The sequence below is a fragment of the Epinephelus lanceolatus genome, chromosome 3, assembly GCF_041903045.1.
Source record: "Epinephelus lanceolatus isolate andai-2023 chromosome 3, ASM4190304v1, whole genome shotgun sequence".
NCBI classification, from domain to species: Eukaryota; Metazoa; Chordata; class Actinopteri; order Perciformes; family Serranidae; genus Epinephelus; species Epinephelus lanceolatus.
Window position 1 is genome coordinate 35,918,127 of NC_135736.1, and position 22,547 is coordinate 35,940,673.

Below are 22,547 nucleotides of genomic sequence, written 5' to 3' on the forward strand. Positions count from 1 at the left end.
ATCACGTGATGTTATTTTGTCGCCTAGTTTACGGGGCATACAGGGTATCCTCTGCAGGCTGCAGGCCCTGCTGACTTTTTACACATTCATTTATCCTGCACGGGCCCGCCATTACATTTGTTTTTCTTTTTTTTTTAATTTTACCTTAGTGTATTAATTAATTTCAACAAGCTGCACAGGACAGAGCTCAGCCACGCCCTCTGTTTGTCTCACTATGACTGGATATGATTTTGTCTGCATTACCCAGAGAGGCCCTGCAGGCCTCATGTCCCCGGGCCTGAGATGTGGGTTGTCCCACAAAGACGGGTGGAATTTAATTGGACATTTTTTTAAGCCTGCATTGCATTTTAATTATATTCCCGTAGAATACAATAATATTTTTGTTTCTCTAAGCTATTTGGGAATGTAGGATCTGATAAGTATTAAAAACTATTTTCTGGGGGGAAAAAGATGTCCTCATATGGGGACAATGGATTTATCTTAATAGTGACAAGAGTGAAATAAATTATAAAACTGTTTCAATTATTTCAATACCTGAACACTGTTGTGCAAAAACGAAACAAAACAAAAAGTCCTCAAACAAGACGATAATTTAGTCCTAATGTCCTCAAACAAGTAATTAGTCCCCAATTAACGGGATTTTAATTCATTTCAGTTTTCAGTTTTATTTATAAAGCCCATATCCCAAGACAAGTCCCAAGTTCTAATCGTTTTGTTCCAAGTCCTTAACATGTCTTAATGTGCTCTTCATCAAAGTGCCATTTTAAATGTACATAAATCATAAATGCTTTCAAAATTTGTATTTATTTGTTTAAAGAGGTGCGACTGAACTTGATCAGTTCAATTCAATTTTATTTATAAAGCCCAATATTACAAATCACAATTGCTTCAGAGGGCTTTACAGCAGCTAAAATTGGTCACATTTGTTACCATATCAAACTACAGACGTTATTTAGCACAAATAAACCAGTTTCAACCACAAACTTTGATCAGGTTTTGTACCTTGTCCGTTCTTGTGTTGGGATCAGCTGTAGACTGAGCATAAAAGTGTCCACAAATGAGGACAACAGGTCTTAGTTAAGCAGAATGAAGCACCTAAAATGGGAAGTCCCCATATGAGGATGCAGAAGATGTCCTCATATGGGGACGATGGGTTTATCTTTAATAGTCACAAGTGTGTAATAAGTTATAAATTATAAAACTGTTTCAATTATTTCAATACCTGAACATTGTTGTGGAAAAACAAAACAAAACAAAAAGTCCTCATACAAGACAGTAATTTAGTCCTAATGTCCTTGGACAAGTACTCCCTAATTAACAAGATTTTAATTCAATTCAATTTTTCTGTTTTATTTATAAAGCCCAATATCACAAATAACAGTTTCCCTCAGAGGGCTTTACAGCATACGACACCTCTCTGTCCTTGGACGCTCGCAGGGGACAAGAAAATACTAAAACCTTTAACAGGCAGAAAAAATGGTAGAAACCTCAGGAAGTGCAACTAGGGAGGGATCCCTCTTCCAGGATGGACAGACATGCAATAGATGTCATGTGTACACAACAGATCAACATAATACATTTACAGTATCCATAGTCTAGCTTGTTGCTATTGGTAGAATTGGTCACATTTGTTGCCATATCAAACAACATATGTTATTTAGCACAAATAATTAAGTTTCAACCACAAACTTTGATCAGGTTTTGTACCTTGTCCGTTCTTGTGTTGGGATCAGCTGTAGACTGAGCATAAAAGTGTCCACAAATGAGGACAACAGGGCTAGGTTAAGCAGAATGAAGTATAAGGTGCAGGAAACCCAAAATGTGATGTCCTCATATGGGGACACAGGGTCTCAGGATATAGGATATAGGATATAGGACTATTCATGAAATGATAGATGGATTCCTGTGGCATAAGTTAATGTCTGATCAAATACAAAACAGTCAGTTTAAATGTAGACTAGGCCTACAACAACAACTAAAGTGAAATACAAGTTTAAATATTTTCTTCTAGTGTCATGTATCAAATTAAAAATCTGAGACTGGGAAAATCTTTTTGCAGGTAACCCTGCCACCAAAAAAGCAATGTTTATTTGTCCCTCTGCCATAAAAACATGAAAGTAGCAGAGGACTTTTATTGTGGCAATATAAAAGACATTAACACCATTAACTGATGCAAATAATTGACTAGAATGCAGGAAATAAAGTGTTTAATGCTCATTTTTTTTGGCAGAGGACCCAAAAACCCTGTTTCTAATGTGCCCTTCCTCCCCCCATATTGAAACTACACCTACGGCCTTGAAAGTAGCACACATTTACAGGCATCAAACTACAATATAAAGGGTAATACCAACAATACTGATTAACAATGCTGTAAATTAATGAAGAGTCAGCAGATCCCTGAGGAAACAGGCAATCATCAAAGCTTCTCCGACCCTGTGAGAGCCCTCTGGGGTCAGCTTACAAAATGAATATTTAATGCAAACTATAAGCCTACTGACTTCCACATTTGTGTGAGTGATGTAAACATACTACATATGATGAAAGCGCTCTCTGAAGACTCAGTCACAACACTACTAATGGGGCGGAAATCTGACTCACTGGACATTGGGCGGAGCAAATACGGGGCACAGGGGTAAATGGTGACTGAAGCAAGGAACATACAGGCTAAAAAAACTCCCTCGGCCCAGTGGAGGTGGTGGGGGAAAGGAGAATGATGGCTAAGCTATTATCCTTAATGAAGAACATGTCCTGCCCCATGTAGGACACTGACAGCACTGGACAGCTCCCTCAGTGACGGCCTGCTTCTCCCATGGAGAGACACCGCAGGTCCTTCCTTCCTGCTGCTGTCAGACTTTACAACCAACACTCCTCTCAGTAGTCCACATATCAACAATCATCAGTCATTTATATTTCCTATGTGTGACAATGGGAAATCAGCCATTCAGCCTATTTATTTTATTTTCCTGTTTTATGCTGTTTGCTTATTATATTGCTTTGTGTCTACTGATGCTTCTTGTTTTGCACAATCCATTTTGCTGCTGTAACAATGCAAATTTTCCCGCTGTGGGACCAATAACAGATCATCTTATCTCATCTCTTATTCTTTTGGTTTGGTGCAATCGAACACGTGGTCTCCCAAAATAACAACAACAACAACAACTGAAAACTTTTACAGTTAAATTATTACAACTGAATGCATCTTGTATTGTAGTACTACATTTATGTTGCTTGTGTTTTTAAAGTGCACTCCAGCAATTTAACGTCTCATGTCCATAAAGCTGGGGGGCTCACAAGATGTATATATGGTTTGATGCCTGCCACTGCAGACCCCTGTTCAAAGCCAACAAACAGCAAAACTGGTTGTTTTACAGCAAGTCATCATTTTATTTCCAGCGGCTTTTTAGCCTCCACATGTGGGAGTTTTTAACGACCTGTTGCTGTGTTTCTGTCGGGGATGATGCCACTGTTCCGACCCTCAGAAAGCCTCATTACTGGGGCGCCAATCAGCTTACCTGGTAGAGCAGGAACCCCATGTGCAAAGGCCATGTCCTTGCTCCAGCAGCTGTGGGTTTGATTCCAAACCTGGCCCTTTGCTGCATGTCATTCACCCTCTCTCCCCCGCCTTTCACACCACAGCTGTAAATATCCAGTGAGTGAAGAATAGGAGACCAATCAGACTTAAAACTTACTGTCAGTGTTTCCTTTTAAAAGAATCTAGTATTACCCTCATTTACGATCATGTGAGAAGGTTTGTACCTAACAGTGTTGTTTTGTCTAACAAACAGTGTCACTGATCATATCACCTGGTTGAGTTTTATTTTGAAAATGTCTTAATATCATCCAACCATTCAAAATTGGTGTAATCCTGCACAATATTGTTGTTATGCAGTGGCTGATGGACAGTAACCTGTTGTCAGACCAGCACCTGTGGTGGGTTGCCATGGGGAATCACATTGTGTGTGGGTCCCAGATCTTTTACCCGAAAAAAACATAATCTGATTGACATTAGATGAACCAAGGTGACATCATATTGTGATCTATTATCATAGATCATAGTGGTGGTAGAAGCTATAATAATAATAATAGCTTAGATGTATGACCTTTTATAAATGCTATAGATAGGATCAGATTGTTAATAGGACTAACAGGAGCTCAGTAGTGCTCAGACTTGTCCTTAAAGCACTCACACCTCACCTGTTCCCTCCAAGTCTTTAAAACTCTAGTGACACAGAGTCTGTAAGGTCACAGATTTCAGTGCAACAGCTGGTACAGCCAGAGCCTCACCTACCACTGAGGCTACTGAGGTAAAAGCTGCAGTTTTTTTCTAGTGAGTCTGGATATCTGAAAAACATGGGGGGACTCCATACATTTAAAGACAGCAGTTCCCCACAAGAAATGTATTCCTAATGGTGTGTACAAGGCTTTTAAACAGCAATTACACTTTCATGTGATAATTTTTCTAATCACTGCAATGTTTGCATTTTATTTCATTGTTGTTTGATTTCTGTTTAAAAAAAATCTGCTGTTTTGTTTTCTTCTAAAAAGCACATTGTTACCCTTGTTAAATAAAGTGCTATATACATAAAGTTTTTATTATAATAATTATGTTGGTAATTGACTTAGATATGACTGAACAAATTATTTTAGTTATTATTTTTTCCACCTGGTGCTCAGTAATGCAACATTAGTTCTTCATGGCTCTGTCCTGCAACTTAAATGGATGCTGTTGGAGTGGTTCAAACAAATTGGATCTAACAAATTACTTCATTATTCTTTTAAATAACGCACTTTTTAATCTTTAGCCTTAGGGGAGCATTTCATGTATATTCAAGTCAAAAGGCTTTTAGTCCAAGTGAAGTCATGAGTCATTGGTATTAATGTCCAAGACTGTTGATTTTGTCAATATGAGTCTTAAAACTAGAGTTTAGAGGCTCATGCACACCTTCAAAAACCTGTAGACAGGTGCACAGGAGGAAAATGTACATAGGGAAGGAACAAGAAATCCTGCAATAAACTTTATTAGAAAAGCAATGTTTCAGTTGTCAGACTTTCATCGTGTTCAGTAAAAGAATAAAATAGATAACGCCTTCTGAGTTGAGGCCAACCGGAGGCCATGAGCTGATGACACAATCAATCCCACAATCTGTGTTCATTTGGCCTAATAGAAGGCACCTCCCACCATCAAATATGACCATTGTCATCAATAACTGTATAACTATATAAATTGAACAGTATGTTAAAAACAATCCATTCAAAACCAGCAACCAAGTCAGGCTACAGGTAGATCTCAGGGCAAACAACTAATGTTTGGCCAGCTCACATACACAGCTCCAATATGAAGATCAAAAAGCCCTGATCAACAACATAGCAGAAACACCACAACAGGAAAACATTTTTTGGTATGAATATGAATATATATAAATATAGAAAAAATATGTAACTGAACATACTTTTTGGGTGTAGGACAAGGTTTAAAGTATTGTCAAGCAAAAGGCTCAAGTCCAAGTGAAGACACGAGTCATTGGTATTGTAGTTCAAGTCATTTTTGATTTTGTCAAGTTGAGTCTAAAGTCATCAAATTTGTAACTTGAGTCTGACTCCATACCAAGTTTTTTAACTCAAGTCCACACCTCTGAGGACAGGCATATAGATATATGCTTTTGCTTCTGCCTGAGGCTTTTCAGTTATTACTTAGCCTAATACATGTGCTGATTTTGTTAATATTGGTTATACTTATTATATTAAGTGTGATGAATGAATACAGCTGCTACAGCCTCTCAGTCCTTGTCCTGTGTGTGTAATCCAGCTGCTGGGCCAAGGTAAGGTGTGGGAACCCCTGCAGTTCTCCCGGCGGCCTGCTGGGGGCACTGTTGACTGTGAAGTGCAGCCCAGACGCCATCTTGAGGAGACCCCGAACGCAGCGCTGGTTGGTGACTGACAACAATCTGAGGCGCATCATGATGGGATTACTCATCGACAAATAAAACAGCAGCACAGCAGACTTGTGTTACAGACTTTAAAGGGAAAGGAGAGGAGCTGTCCGGCCCGTGTTCACCTCCCCAGGTGGCTTTTTTCCCACAGAGAGGTTGCGCTGTTGCCTGATGGCCGGCTAGCTGCTCTCTGGACTCCACCGCGGCCTGCTCGGGAGGAGGAAGGGTGGTGACGGCGCAAAATGCTCCACCGCTGACTCCCAACAAGACAGTTACCTTACCCAGAGACTCCCTGCGAGTTGGACGACGACCACGATGCACTTATAGATTTTTTAAACGCTCTTAACTTTACGATTTTTTTGTTGTTGTGTGTGGGGGCAGTGAGCGACAGTGAGTGCCGTCTTGCGTACCCTGAATTCCCAGCCTGAGACATGTCATCCAACTGCACCAGTGCAGCGCCTGTCAGCGCTAGCAAAACCAAGACGAAAAAGAAGCATTTTATAGGACAGAAAGTGAAATTATTCCGTGCAAGTGAGCCCATCCTCAGCGTTTTAATGTGGGGGGTCAACCATACGGTGAGTACATCTCAAACGTCTCGCTGTGGCTGCTAAGCGGTTTGTTTATGCTGCTGTTTTGATTTAGCTATCATGCTAACACGTTAGCCAGCTGCCCTCATCTGTCAAGCCAGCTTTGATGCTCCCAGTCGGCCTTATAATTTGTCTGTTTCATGGATATTTGCCAAGTGTTTAGTAGTGTGCTAAACGTAAATCTGTTGGCTGACTCTCTGCTGAGCTGCTCCGTACAGTTTGTAGCTAACCGCTGATGCTTTGATAGCTAGCTTCTTCTTGCTGTGCCTGAAGCGTGCGTTTTGCAGGGATTGAAGTGTGTGTGCTAAACTCTCTGCAACTGAGAAACGGTTATTAAAAACCAGCATGTCCGCGGCAGTTTGTGCATTTTCACCCATAGCACAGCGTTACCAGTGTGCCATCATAAATCATGGATGGTGTACTGTTTTGGAGCCAAGTCGTGAGCTGCGGCTGCTGTAGTGCAGGCGAGGAGTGGGAGGGGTGTGACAGGCAGCCGGAGCAGCAGGTTACACAGATTTCCAGCCACACAGCTGCAGACAGCAGCCTGCTGCCTATTGTTTAAATAAACCTGATCTGAGCTTGCATTTGCAGCTCCTGTGCCCGGTGGCTGCATCCAAGTGCTGCAGTTTATTCCATCACATCATTTCCCTATAAATAGAGCAGAGAAATATATCACATTCACTTTTGGCTGAGGCTGCCTAGGGCTATGAAAAGCGTAGTGAGGGGCAGATTCGACTCCAGTGATGGATGGAGTGGGTTTGCACCAGCAGCTTGCTCTTGCCAAGTGTGCAATACACCCAGTACCTGCTTGGCCACACACCCACTATGACACAGTTTGATTGGTACTTGAAAAGCAGCTTCTCAGGTGTGAGAACAATGACCCAGGGTAGAAACTTTCTGACCTGTTTTCACTGAGAGCTTCTGCCATCTGCATTGTGAGCTCATTGCCACAGTCAGGTGTAATTTTGTTTTCACATCCTTTATTTTTGGCTCCGTCAGTTAAAGTTCAGTGCTTTCCGATTGGCACTGTTGGGATCGTATGGCAGTAGAGGGTGTCTGCAAAAAGTCTTAACATGTCTTAGATGTGATTAATATTAGATCTTAAAAGTCATTAGTCTTACATTTGAATTCACAAGGTCTTAATATCCACAAAAAAAATCTTTTAATGTCTTTTTGTCAAAATGAGTTAAACTCTTACAAATCTTTAAACCTTCAGCTGGACCTAATATTATCAAAATTTACTGGCAATACATGCCAAAATGTAGATTAACCTAACACACACCAAGTACCATATTCCCAAAGAAAACCTACCTCTGCATGGCACCACATATAACCCTCATACTTACCTGCAATGCTTAAATAAGAAAAGATTGACTGCTCTTGAAAAGCTTTTACATCGAGTGTCTGATATCTGTAGACACCCTGCAGTACTGGTTGGTAAACCGACTCATCATCCAAACATAAATGTTGTCAGTAATTCGTAATAACTCAAATGTGGGTACCTGCCAAAAGAGCAGGTAGTGACAGCAGCACATTTGTTTGTGACAGTGGCAAAGCGTTTGTGTGTCTGACGCTGATTTCTGCAACATGTAAGAAGCCCAAACCATAGCTAGCCTGTTAAATGAAATTACCATGTAATGCATACAACCAAGGAATTAAGGAAGCAGCTAATGATATGGTTATCACTACAGCACATCCAGTATTCAGTGGGTGAACTTTGGCAGTGGGCGTGTGGGTGCAGCACACAGGCCTGGATTGGAGGTGTGGGTGGGAAGCCAATTCAAGACATCAAACGGACTTCTCTTCAAAGTCCTTCCAGTCAGGAGTTGTATGCATTTTTAATCGTGCCCTACCTGTGATGCCGGACGACTTCACTTCCACACAGTGTCAGATAGTGTTTAGATGATGTACTACACAACCTGTTTGATGCTGTTTAATCCTTTGAATTCTTTTTGTATAGTCATGTCAGCAGATAATTGCCCACATAGGTTTATCAGAGCTTCAAGTTGAGGGAGTGTTTGTATTTTACTGCACTGGCCTTTCACTGAGCCCATTCAGCATTATTAACTAACACTTTAATGATAATAGAGTCTGATATTTATAGAGGCAACTGCGTGTTCATATATAAACTTTATCTTAAAAACTCAATAACTCCACGTTTTCATACTTTTTAAAGTCAAATGTCGCTTTTTGATTCGTTAAATTCACTACGCGCATCTGAGTTCATGCAACTAAAGCTACAGTTGTTTCGTTTTTTTATAAGAAATAACTTTGTCACATTGGTTGAAACTGTCCACACAGTAGTACACGAGGCAGATAATCTATGAAAAAAATCATGTTCCTCCTCCTCATCATAGCTCGAATGGAATTTGCAAGAATTCATCACGTGTGAACAAAAACATGAATCGGCGCTGAGCAGTCAGTGACACAGCTGTTAGTCTTTTCAATCACTGCTTATGAACTGCAGTCAAACAAGGCGGCGCTGATCAAAAATGAATCACTGAACCATCATATTTCTGGCCTCAGGTGTTTCCAGAAACATATTTTAGTGTACTGTTTAGCTGTAAAATGAGAAAGTTTGTGACCTGGCTGCCATGTGGAAAACATTTGAGCCAAAACGAAGCGCCGACTGGAGCAAACTTTTTCGTTATGTGTCTTTTGAGGTGAGAAATAGGCAATGCAGTAATACAATCCTGATTCATGTTTGATCAGTGTAGCCTAGTTTGACAGTAGTTCACGAGCTGTGACTGACATGATTGACAGCTTTGTTAGAGACTCCTCAGCTCTGATTTGTTGTTTTCGTTCAGCCACAGTGGATTTTAGCAAATGCCATTAGAAGCACTATAAGAAGGAGGGACATTATTTTTTCACAGATCATCACTCTCATGTACTACCATAGCTAAGTTACCAACTTTAGCTTTAACAGGCTTCCACTAGGAGGCTACCAGACCCGTCTTTTTCTTTTTTGAAAACTTTATGTACTCCTAATGTATAAACAACAACCATTTTAAGTGTTTCTTTACATAAATAAGATTTTTGTTGTTATTTATATTATAAATATGGAAGTAAAAGCCTGGACACATATCATATTTAAGTCAGGTAGGCTGTTTATGAACTCATATGGGTGTTTGTGCTTAATAAATATTGTGCCAAGCAGCTGTTGCACTGGAGCAGCACATTTTCATTGAATTAACTTTAATGCACCATCAGGAGTTTGAGTTGACTTTCAAAATGAAAAAAACGTGCAGTAAATTACAGCACTGCCAGGACTGTGTACTGCCCCCTGGCCACCCTTTTAGTTCTTCCATTTCTTAGTACTTCATTGTTCCTTAAAAAATACTTCACCCACAAAAAGAGCGTTTTTATATCAGTTAGTCACCGTCTGTTACCCTGAATTTGTGAAGAAAATGTTTTTCTCATGCCTCTATGGTGAACGAAAAATCCAAAAAAGGCAAGCAATCTTCATGATTGGGGGACCACATTTAACAACAGCAAAACTATATCAAAATATCCATTTACAAACACTCACACAACTCCTGCAGTATAATCCAAGTCTTATTTATCCAATTGTATGCTCAGTACTTCCCAAAAGCATTTAAAATGTGACATATAAAACACTCTCACCTAAGAGTAACGCACCCTTATCCTCTGTGCGTGAGTCTGTTTGTACTGACCTGTTTAAAATTGTAAGGTTTTAGTGAAAATGCACGTGTTTAGGAAGTGCTGAGCATACGCCTGGATAAATGAGACTTGGATAACACTGCAGGAGCTGTGTGAGAGTTTGTAAACAGATGTTTTGACACAGTTTTTCTGTTCTTAAATGCAGACCTTGGTTACTTCAACTCATTAAGAATTATTGCTTTTTTTTTTGGATTCTCCGCTCACAGTGGAGGCATGCGCGAAACATAGAGTTTTTTTCATGAATTCAAGGTAACACGGGGCGAGTAACTGATGTACAATTGGTCGTTTTGTGGTTGAAGTATTCCTTTAAATGCTGTTGCACTCAACTTTCTCCCTGGGGTAGTGTTATCTCTGCGGTCTTTCCCCCCAGTTTCCCTTGCATGGCTGTTTACTTGATAATCTGCAAGGAGTTTTCTGAAGTCCACCAGTGTGAGCTTTTGCCCTGGATGTGTGTCAGCAGATAAGATTGGACTCAGGGGGTTTAGCAGCAGTAACAAGAAAAATTGTCAGCCTGCTCTTTGGTCCCAGAGTTAATGATTGCTGCTGGTAAACACTCACAGAGTTTTGGCAGAACGTGTTTGGGGTCACATGAAACTGATGATGCATATTGTTTTTGGATAGTGAAGCGTGTTACAGCTGTTTTACTGATCAGCATGTGCAGTACTTGAGGCCAAAATAACATGTCTGTACACATATTTCTCAGTTTCATGTTAATGATAAAATGTTTAAAGCACATCTTGATTTGCACGACTGGAACTGTTGCACAACAGTTGAGTACATTGTGTAGGAGTCTGTTTAAATCATAATTTCAAACTGTTATTGAAATTGCATATTGCTGCTTTGATTTCTTGTATCATTGAAATAACACAGTCTGTTAGTTTGCCTATCAGCTTTTTCTTCTCGCCATCAGGCTCTTTTCTGATCTCTCGTTCTCACTTCTCTCCCTCAGATTAACGAGTTAAGTAATGTGCCTGTACCAGTAATGCTGATGCCAGATGACTTTAAAGCCTACAGTAAGATCAAAGTGGACAACCACCTATTTAACAAGTAGGTACATCACAGCTTATGTACTGTCAGTGCAGTCTGTTAAGGCCACAATCTGTTGTCCATGTGTAAACAAAAAGGTCAAAGGGTCAAAATGACTGACAGATAGTTTTGTAAAGTGATGGCTTTCTGTCGTTGCTCAAATGCCCAAATTACAGATATATTCAGTCACATATCGGCTGATGGGGTCAAAAATGACAGATTGTGCCTTTAACAAATCTTTGAATTCATCACATCCCATAACAATAAGAATTCACCTTCTCTGAATGGCTTGATATGTGTCGTGTTCAGAATGAATGTCACCATCCATATTGTGACAATGACTTAGGACGCATTCACACTGGCGCTATTTGGTCCACTTTAAATTAACCCTGGTCCCCTTCCACGGATAGTTTGGTTCGTTTGGAGTGGTGTGAACGCTCATTCGAAGTCTGGTGTGGACCAAACAAGCAAACCCTGGTCCACTTGAAAACTGGGGGTCTCGGTTCACTTGCAAGTGAACCCTGGTGCGGTTCGCTTACAGTGGGAAATGCAAACGGAGTATCCAGCAAACCAAAAAGAGGAAGTGGCGTAGAGCGCAGTGCGTTTTGGGTAGAAAAACAACAAAGCCAACAGCAGGAAGTGGGAGAAGCAGAGGTAAAAAAAAAAAAAAGAAGAAGTTGGAAAATGTCTCATGGGCAGACGTAGTGAGGAGGTGCATAAATGCATAAATTTGGTGTTTCTCCATTGTTTTTGCGGCGACCAAGCTGGCTGAAGGGGATGGATTTCCATTTTTGGTCCTGGCCAATCGTTGAGCCAAGTTTTCTTCTTCCTCGTGCTTTTTTTCCTTCCTGGTCAGTAGTCGTTTCGGGCAACACCGCCCACAAACAAGCAGCTGTTGAAACTGTGTGATTTTGCCCAGGTGGTTTAAAAAGTGCAGTGTGAAAGTGAACCAAACCAAACGAAGGTGTGACATTTTTTGGCATTCCCTGCCCAATCAAACCGAGTCCCCCAGACTATCCTGGTGTGAATGTGCCCTTAAACGAAACTCTGGTATTTTTCAAACTGGACCCTACTTTCCCGTAGTTTTGTGTCAAAGTAACTTGTCAGAACAACAATTTCTGAAACTGGTTCAGAATTTAGACTGAGTTCTGTAGCTGGCAGCTGTGAAACAGGCCGCAGGTACACCCCATCAATTTGTGTCCATTAAAAGTGCGTTCTTCTCCACTGACAGGCTCAGACTGTTACTTTAAGTGGCTTACAACATCACGTAAAGGACCCCACAGAGAAATTAAAAGTTTTTTTTGTGCCTTTTGGTTGATTTGATTTGTTTGTGTCCAAGTCTCGCTAAAGGAGAAGTCTTGTTTTGAAATCTTTCACTATTTATGAATGACTTGGAGTTTGATATTCAGTAATCCAGATTTATGTATTTAGGTATTTATTACTTTAACTCAGATGTTCAGTTTAACAGTTATTTTCTAATAAAGTCAACGACTGTTCATTTCTGAATCAGCTACTGGCTTTTTCCAGCTCCAAAATATTGTTATTATATTGGTCTTAAAAATCCACTCTTGGTCGACCTCTAGTTAACAGGAAAAGGAGCGCAAAGATGTAAATGTCAACTCTGAACTGTATTATTGTCTGTTCAGGATTCAAGCAACAGCAGGAATAAATGTAAAAATCAGCAAGCAAACAACATCAGTCAGACTTCTCCCTCATTTCCAGTAATGAGCCTCCTGAGCTCCTGCTGGTTGCACTGACTCTCTGTGTGTCTCTCCATCTCTTCTCTGTCAGAGAAAACCTGCCTAGTCGCTTTAAGTTCAAAGAATACTGTCCCATGGTGTTCAGAAACCTGAGGGAGAGGTTCTGCATCGATGACCAGGACTACCAGGTGAGTCACCCATGGTTAGAGGAAACAAACAAACTTTGATTAATGACATGGAAATTATTTTGACATGAAAGAGTTCTTCAGAAGTTTAAAATGTCTACTTTGAAGAAAGACTGTAAGTGTGTGTCTTTTTTTGGCAGAACTCTCTGACAAGGAGCGCCCCACTCAACAGCGACTCCCAAGGTCGCTTTGGCAACCGCTTCCTGTCCAGCTACGACCACCGTTTTGTAATTAAAACAGTGTCCAGTGAGGACATTGCAGAGATGCACAACATCCTAAAGAAATATCATCAGGTAGAAGCCCTGCGTACCCCCACACGGGACATACAGAGACAGACAGCTGGCAGAATCACTTTTGATCCAGTACTTCGATATCTGTATTAGGGATGTCAGTTTAGGTGAATTTTGGTTTCGATAGCTTGACACCCATTAACTGGCATTCGTTAACTGTATGTGGTAAAATGTTGGGTAAAAGTATTGGTGCTTTCCTACAGTATTTAATCTGTATTCCCTGTTTATATAAATGGAATATAGGAAAGAAATTTAGGAGCACCAGTCCGTGAGATTAAGATCTGCCTCCTCCATCTGAATCTGAAGCCACTGGTGCCTGTAAATGATGCAGAACTGTTGAAATGATATGGCTGTAGAGTCGTGCTGTGTCCAGTTTTAATCAGTTTTCATACTGTATATTTGATTCCCTACTCCCACACTTTCTGTTACACTCCGTGCTTTCCATCCCTGATTGTCTCCAGTTTATCGTGGAGTGTCATGGCAACACGCTGCTCCCTCAGTTCCTGGGCATGTACAGGCTAACAGTGGACGGTGTGGAGACGTACATGGTGGTGACCCGGAATGTATTCAGCCATCGCCTCACTGTTCACCGCAAATATGACCTGAAGGTAAAACATGTTGGTTCACTACACTACAACAACATGTGTCAACCGCCCACAAACATTTGTCAGGATAAATCATGCACACACAACTGAATAGTGCAAGCACAAGAGGTGGAAGAAGTACTAGAATATTGGTACTCATGTAAACATTTACTTAGTAAAATTAAAAGTAGGTCAGTTAAAATGTACCCTGAGTGCACGTTACTAGGTTATATTTTTTAAAGGGAAATAGGGGGGAGGAGACCAGAAAAATCAAGGCTCAATAGCCATTGCACTATTGTAGAACATGGGGATGACTGATTGGTTTTACTGAGGCATCCGCAGTCGGCCCTGAGTGGCAATATATTCATATGAAAAATAAAGATAAGGGTGAGAATTACAATTCTGCTATCTTTAATAAAAGACTATAAACAAATGCCTACAATATAAAAATGTTTTAGTGTCAGCCGTCATCCATTCAAATGTACTCAAAAAGTCCTGTGAGACTGAGGGCACTCAAAGAGCACCTGAGCGGGCACTATTCCTTTATTTCTAGCACCGTCTGCTGTAACCACCCAACACTGTCTGCAGCTTTAGTTACACTGCACACGTGTCACACCCCTTAGCTCCCATGAGGTCAAAGACCGTGGGTATGTCCCAAGTCTCTTATTTGTCATTTCCCCACTCCTCAATCCTCACTTGAACTTGAAGCCGTTGTGTTGCACCGCACTTTGAGGAGCATCAAGAGATCTCTGAGGAGCGACGAGCGAGGACACGCAAGAGCAGCTGTCACAGAAGTGTTTTATCAGCCGACACGCCCTTGCATTGTATTAATTGGACACTGCAGCTGATGGACTGATATGATACAACTCATCATACTGGAGTTTCATACCAGAGTGAAGACAGATGAGAGATTAAAGTCAAGTGTATCACTCCCAAGTTTGATATTTTATTTTCTGATTCACCATCTTGTTAATAAAAACAGCTGGGTATATTGTAGATGTGAACAACAGAAGGACCACAGACAATTTTCTGTATAAGAAAGATTTTTCTTTTCATCCTCCATTAGCCTTTATTAGTTTATGGATCCAGTGATGGTCAGAGAGAGTCTGTCTGTCAGCAGGAAACACTTATATCATTTATCGTCATTTCCATTCAGTCCCACGTGAGGCTGATAATTCCTGAGCGTTACAGAATTTCAAATTTCCCTGAAACATTTATCCTAATAAATAATTTCCAGTGCTCAAAAGACACTTAGTTTATATTCTAGGTTATTAAATAATGAATTCACTGTCCGACTATTAGTAATACAAATGCAAATAATGAATCAATCATATAAATGAAGGCATTCTGTTCCCCTGAGCGCGATACAGTAGAGTATAAATACATATACATGTGTGCAGACATAAACTCAATCAAGTCTCTACAGCTGTTAATAAAGCCGACTGGATCAGCTGCCACTGTCATCAGAAAAGGATAGTGCTTAACACGACAGAGGGGATGACATGTTGTTTCTCTAAAAGCATATTTCCTTGTTTCCTCTCTCCTCGCATGGTTTCCTTGCATCTCTTCATGCATCCTTGGCAGGAGAGACTAAGATGCAAGTGGATGCAATTTAAGAGACCCCATTTCATAGCATTCATTTAAAAGCATGCCACCCAGCTGTCTGTGATTGGATTGCATTATGGGTAATGTAGGCACCAGGTTTTGAGATATCTCTGGTTTTGAGTCAAGTAGGATATATTCTATGGCCAGATGTTGAAAAGCGCATGTCAGTGAATTTAAGCAGGGAGATGTTAATACTGTCCTTGGGTAATTTGCAGGAGATGAGAAACCCAACTCATCAATAAAGTATTCTGAGTTTGTGCTGAATATTACAGCGCACAGTTTCCAGTAGTTGTGAACACAGTGAGCCAACTGCCTCCTTACTCTCTCCTTTAAAAAAAAAAAATCCTTCATAGCGTAAGCTTCTACTCCTGCCAAGTATTCTCTGGAGAACACAACCTCGCCTCGTCAATATTGACAGTTTAAAAAGAAGCTGTCTGAGTTAAAGCCGGTAATATGCTAACAATGCCTCTGATGTGTCTTCAGCTGCTTTCAATTAATTCTATTTTTGTTCTTATTTTCCCTCATTTTTAGGGTTCGACGGTCTCAAGGGAAGCCAGCGACAAGGAGAAGGTACGTTTTATTTCCGTGCGGTGATGGCTGCTGACATGATGAGACAAAAATAAACGCCCTTAGGTCACCCCAGAGGCAAACTTTCAAAGACAGCTAAATTAAGGAGGTTTTAAATAAGCAGATGTATTCTGGTACTTGAGCAGATGTGGTCGAGTAGTTCCTTTTCTGCTGGCCTTGTGTGATCGGCGTGGAATACTCTGCTTCAGTTGTTTTCTTTAGTATGTGTTGTAGACCATTATTCTATCTGAGTTGTTGGAACTGGACTTTCTCTCAGACTCTCTCTCTGTGAGACCAGACATCACTGAAGGACCACAGAATTCGACCTCTGTGTATTGACCATAGTATTACACTTCTATAAGTATAAATCTTGCCTCTATTCATGCACCTAAATCCTACAGTTGATGCAGTTTTGACTCCTTGACCTCAGTACCAAACAAATCTGAGGATTAAAATTCAGGAAAACTTAAGTATAGGGTTTTTCATTCCTGCGATTGTTTAATACCAGAATAACTTTCCCTCACTCCAGGCTAAAGAACTCCCCACCTTTAAAGACAATGACTTCCTGAATGAAGGCCAGAAGTTGCAGATAGGAGATGACAACAAGAAGTACTTTTTGGAGAAGCTAAAACGGGACGTAGAGGTAAGAAACACATCCAGCTTTTCATCCAGGCTATCATCACATTGCAAGCAAATGTGGCCAAAATCTAACTTTTTTGCTCTCATGCTTTTCGGAGTAGTGTGGACACAAAATTCAGATTTTTGTCCAGTCAGGTCTGAGCCACTTTCTTATGTGGTCCTAAATCTGATGTCCAACATATCACATCACTGGCCATGCAGCTGTAGTGACAATGGCCACATCAGGATTTATGGTTTTTCCATGTCGTCCTTCACTGTGAATACGCAGATCACTCACCATACAGCGTCGGAGCATTCTGTTGAAGCTACAGAATGCTGCCGTAGCCATACCACTGCTGCAGTAGGCTGCCAAAGATCGGCTTAGACATGTATGGCTGAATCTCTCTGATGTTTCCTTTGACCTTTACATAGCTATTCTGATGCATACTGCTCTGTCTTGGCTCAACCGAGCACAAGCAGAAGTGTTGGGTGGGGCCGAGGCCAGACCCTGAGTTTTCCAGTGAGAGACAAAAAGTAGATGTGCTTTGAGGCCCATTTTTTTTAACTTTCTATGTAGGGAAAACCATGATAGGCAAAACATTAAAGGGGAGCTGTGCCCATTTTCAAAATTCATACATGTTTATATTGTTGGTAAATGTGCACAAGTCTATCATAAATCCAAAAACTAGAGTGCTAAAACTGAAATTTGTGATGTCATCAAGTGACAGTCTGAAGCTGCTCCTTAGACAATGAATTGGGAATGATGTTATGGATGACACTGAGAGCACCCAGGGGAACGTTCTGAGTATATGGGCACACTTTTATGTTTCAGAGCGGAGAACACTACAATAGAATACATCTCATTCAGGTATAAAAAAAATCTGACTCCCATTCATTGTCTGTGGAGCAGCTCCAAACTTTATACTCTATGACATCACAAGTTTTAGACTTCCCTCTCGGGTTTCTTCTTTGAGAGAGAGTAGCTCGTGTTCACAAATATTGACTTAACTTTCCTCGGCCATTGAAATTTAATATTGGAGCTTGTAATTTAAGTGGTGGTTCCCTTTAATGACTCAAAATAGCAGATGACCTTCAGTTTTGGAAACCAAAAGCTGATGCCTCATTGCCAGCCTGGCAACCGCTTTTAAAAGTTGAGCCCTGCATACTTTATCTGAAGCAGCTTAAATGATTGATTTGATGCCTGTCATTACGAGGGAAGAGTTCAAAGTGCAGATGTGACAATGAGAAATTCCAAACAATGTGGCACATGTATTCAAATACTGTGTTGTATGTGTGTGTAAGTTCCTGGCCACCCTCAAGATCATGGACTACAGTCTCCTGGTGGGAATCCATGATGTGGAGCGAGCAGAGCAGGAGGAGATGGACGTGGAGGGCGTGGGAGAGGAGGAGGAGTACGAGAACGACGGGATGGGCGGAGGCGTGCTCACCGGCTCCTTCGGCACGCCTCCCGACAGCCCTGGAAACCCTCTCAACTGTGGAGGATTCTTTGGCCCCGGGGAGTTTGACCCCTCTGTGGACGTTTACGCAATCAAGAGCCAGGACAGTGAGAGTCGTCTTTGACATCCATCTGACGTAGCTGTAGTTTTAAATGAAGCACTGGCAGCTGATTAGATAACTACATGTCTGCCAAAGAAGAAGAAAATAAGAAGCATAAGAAATAATTTTTTTTTTATTTATTTAGTTTACATTTACCTTAAATTTATGATTTATTTTCAGATGACATTAACACCTCGTGATGTGTTTCTTTTGTGCTAGGTGCTGTGAAGAAGGAAGTTTACTTCATGGCTATCATCGACATCCTCACGCACTATGACGCTAAGAAAAAAGCTGCACATGCTGCCAAAACTGTGAAACACGGGGTGAGTGTCAAGATCACATCATGATCCATCAGTCTATGGCTACACGTGAAAAGGGCAATGCCCCAAAATGTTATTTATATAACATTTTAATTATTTAATAAGACATTTAAAGTTAATTTCATATTCATTTAATCATTATTAAACTCAATCCAGTAATATGATGAAATGTTCAATCATTCTTTTTTCATATTTATAGTTTATTGTAGTTCATTTTTTTTTCAACTTCCTCTTTTCTTAAGTCTGTTTTTATTTCATTATGGCACTTTTGATGACAGTGGGAGGTTTCACCAATAGTCCATCCCCTTTCCCACCTCCCTTCAGGAGTTTGCAGGGTTTTTTTGGAATTGTTGCAGCCTGAAATTTCTGATGTCACAGCAGCTTTCTAAAAAATAATTGCGATGCATTTTTTTTTTTTTTTGGCAATTAAATTGCGGGGGTAAGTGAAACTTAAAAATACAGTTGCGACACTATCGTAGATTGAAAGCCTGTCACTACTGTTGCAATAAGCAGTCAGTCATTCGAAGCAGCGCTGATGGATTGTCTCTGTGAGCACTCTCCTCCTGCTCTCTCTCTATGTTAACACAAGCTAACACAACAGCAGCAGGTAACATCCCACACCAAGCTGTTAAACAGTCCCAACAGTCTCACACCGACACTGAAACGTCTCCACCCTGTTGTTAAACCTGTTAATAAATGCTGGGTAATGTTAGTCGTGTGATGCTAACACACACACACAGTCGTGTCACCAGGAGCAGAGGTCACACCCTCGCAGCAGTAGACAAGGAGGGGCTGAGTGAATCAATATGCTGCCAGCAGCTGTACAATGAAATGAGATTTTACCCATTTTAAATAGTCAAATATTCAGATAAATTGTAATCATTACATAAAATTGCAAGGTCAGAACGTAGAATTCACAGGGTTTGGTTGAACTGATGCGATCACAACATCCTGGAGGGACTATCTTTCAGTCAGTTACATGTGCCCTGAGCCTTGCAGCAGGCTGACCAACTATCAGCCTGTCATAGGACCCCTGGAAGTGCATTAAGTCCATATAATATATAAAAATAATGGAAATCAAAGGTATTAATGGATTGATTTTTCATGAGTGTTGCTCCATCTATCTAATTATCTGCCTTGCTGTTTGTTTGTTTTTCAGGCGGGGGCCGAGATCTCGACAGTGAACCCGGAGCAGTACTCCAAACGATTCTACGAGTTCATGTCCAACATCTTATCATAGACTCATCTCCCATCTCCCAGTCCAGCCACTCACTTCCTGTCATAGATCTGTCAAATGCCACGCACTTACTTCTCTTCTCCTCCACCTCAGTGTAGGTTCATCTCCCCCAGCCTCTCTACTACCATTTAAAAAAAAAAAAAAAAAAAACTACCAGTATCCTCCCACAGCCAGCTCCAGTCTGGTGGAGGAAGGATGCACCGAGCCTGTTACACAGTTCAACACACCGCCGCCGCCGCCTCCCCGGCTCCCTTCTCCACTGCAAGGAAAACTCGTGAAACCGCTCACTGAATTCGGAACTATGTCCTGATAATCTCCCTGTTCTTTTAAAAAAAAATTCTGCTTCCCAGTCTTTCTCAGCCACCTTGTTACTCCTCACGCCAGCACGGAAACTGTCTCACTAATGCCTTGAACAAGTGTGTCAGCTTCAGCAGTTAACAGTCCGTTAGTACAGTCTCTTTGGTTTCTGTTCATGTCGTTGTTGTTCCTATGATTTCTATTAGACACACACACACACACACACACACACACATACACGCACACACAGATGTAAACAACTTGCACAGATGCTGAATGGTCAGATTGCATGACAAACTCTTTGACAGTCACCATCAGGCTTTTCTCTCAGTAACAACAAAAGAATTAAACCTACTGCTGACAAATTGGAACGACGGGATAAACTCATTAATATATAATGGTGTATTAAGTAAATGAATGCAATATCAAAAAATGCATGGCTGATGTGTACATGAGACTCACCAGTAAGTTGAAACATCAAACCACTGAACTTAGCATCTGAGTGTTATGACTAAAACAACAAAAACTGAAAAAAAAAAAATTGGTGTTTGAATGTTACGTTGCCATATTGTTTTTGAATATTTTTGAAATTTTAACCGTGAGCTTGGTGGAGGTTGGTCTAAGAAAAAAAAATTCACATAAAAAAGGGGAATTCTGCAGCAAATACTTGTTTTATTACCATAAGGATCATTTTTATATCTTGTTTACATTAATGTAGCAATTTTGTGTTTGTATACAGTATTGTTTTGTTACCAACAGACATTAGAAAAAAGGTTACTTGAAAATGATTCATTGCATATTAAAGGGAGTTTTATCTTGTTTTTGTTGTTAGGCTTTGCTTATTTCGTCAGTGACTGTCCCTAAAACGCTTGTTAAACAGTTGGTACACAAAAATGTTTTTATTTGGGTCATGTGATAACAGCTGAGCTATCTCTGTGGCAACTGGCCAGACTCAGTCTACAAAGGAAGACGGTGAGATGCTGTCAAAAATCACCATAAAACATCTCATTACACAATTCTAAGGATTTTGTGCCATGTTACGTTAAAGGGACAGTTCACCCCCAAATCAAAAATACATATTGTCCCTCTTACCTGTAGTGTTCTTTATCATTTTATATTGTTTTGGTGTGAGTTGCTGAGTGTTGGAGATATCCACTGTAGAGATGTCTGCCTTCTATCAAATATAATGGAACTAGATGGCACTCTGCTTGTGGTGCTCAAAGTGCCAAAAAAAATATATTTGACAAACTCAGCAATGTCTCTTTCCAAAAATCATGATCAAGTTACTCAAGATAATCCACAGACCTTGAGAGCATTTTAATGTGGGAACTATCTTCTTTCTACTGAGCTACACCCGCCAACCATATCACTGCACAGAACTCATCCAGTCCACAGGCGGCGGACTTTGCAGACTACCAGGGAGTCTGCTTAAGGCAGGGGTGTCCAAGCTTTTTTGGATAAGAGCCAGATTAGATTATATGAAAAGCAAGCACAACCTTGGAGGCTAAAGTCTAGGAAGTGCCAAAAAACTGCAGTTCGTCAAATGGCCACTTGAGGTTGGCTCCAAAACAGCCAGTCTCCACAGACACCCATATTAAAATGCTCAACTTTACAGCAGAAATAAACATATTTACAGCCTGGTACAGAAAACAGCTTCGGTCTCTATAGCTTATTTCAACATTCATGACAACTGTAAGTGGGTCAATTTTTATATAACTCACGCGTTCACAATTGATCCAGTTTCACATATTTTAGGGAAAGGCCACTTGAGTGACAGGCTGTCTGTGAGGTGTCACAGCAGTCTATGAGTCAGCTCCACCCCTCACTCCTTCACTGCTCCACCCTCTCATCCAAGTATGGTTACTTCTGGCTCCAAAGATGGCGATGGGAGAAATGCTGTGCTCGGCTTTATAATTGCAATTCATAAACCAATAGATTATGTCATGGAAGCTACATCTATAATTTATACGCTCTATGGAAAATACCTGGGAGACAGCATATTTAAGCGAAGAAGTTTTCAACTTTCCACCACTCCTGAAAGCAGCAGCCCTCGCTGTTGACTATATGCTTTTTCTGTTATGGCACTACCGAATAGGAAGTGTCAGCTGTAAGGTAACCAATCACTTGGTTGTTTACCGTCTGTTTATTTGTTCTGCCTCTGTAGTTCCTACTTGGTGCATGTCTACAAACTGTGTGATAGTCCTGCCATCGTGAGGTGAAAGGAAAAAAAATCTAAAAACCTGAATTCTGGGCGGCAGCACTGTTGCCTCACAGCAAGAGGGTTGCCGGTTTGATCCCGGGTGTGGGAGCCCTTCTGTGCGGAGTTTGCATGTTCTCCTCGTGTCAGCGTGGGTTCTCTCCGG

At 40.8% G+C, this 22,547-nt stretch overlaps 1 protein-coding gene across 1 annotated transcript; it reads left to right on the forward strand.

Annotated features, from left to right (window-relative positions):
- Positions 1 to 5,891: 5,891 nt before the first annotated feature.
- On the forward strand, positions 5,892 to 21,004 carry LOC117255506 (phosphatidylinositol 5-phosphate 4-kinase type-2 beta). Its single transcript, XM_033624483.2, has 10 exons — positions 5,892 to 6,505; positions 11,148 to 11,245; positions 13,016 to 13,112; positions 13,250 to 13,402; positions 13,861 to 14,007; positions 16,120 to 16,158; positions 16,685 to 16,798; positions 18,076 to 18,337; positions 18,550 to 18,653; positions 19,810 to 21,004. Exons 1-10 carry the CDS (start codon positions 6,362 to 6,364, stop codon positions 19,888 to 19,890), a joined length of 1,239 nt encoding a protein of 412 aa, XP_033480374.1. The 5' UTR covers positions 5,892 to 6,361; the 3' UTR covers positions 19,891 to 21,004.
- Positions 21,005 to 22,547: the final 1,543 nt, after the last annotated feature.

Excerpts from the sequence above, each read along its gene's own strand:
- LOC117255506 (XM_033624483.2), top strand. The coding sequence starts at position 6,362 with ATGTCATCCAACTGCACCAGTGCAGCGCCTGTCAGCGCTAGCAAAACC. Across the intron at positions 13,113-13,249 it reads TCGATGACCAGGACTACCAG|AACTCTCTGACAAGGAGCGC; the intron begins GTGAGTCACCCA and ends TTTTTTTGGCAG. Across the intron at positions 13,403-13,860 it reads TCCTAAAGAAATATCATCAG|TTTATCGTGGAGTGTCATGG; the intron begins GTAGAAGCCCTG and ends GATTGTCTCCAG.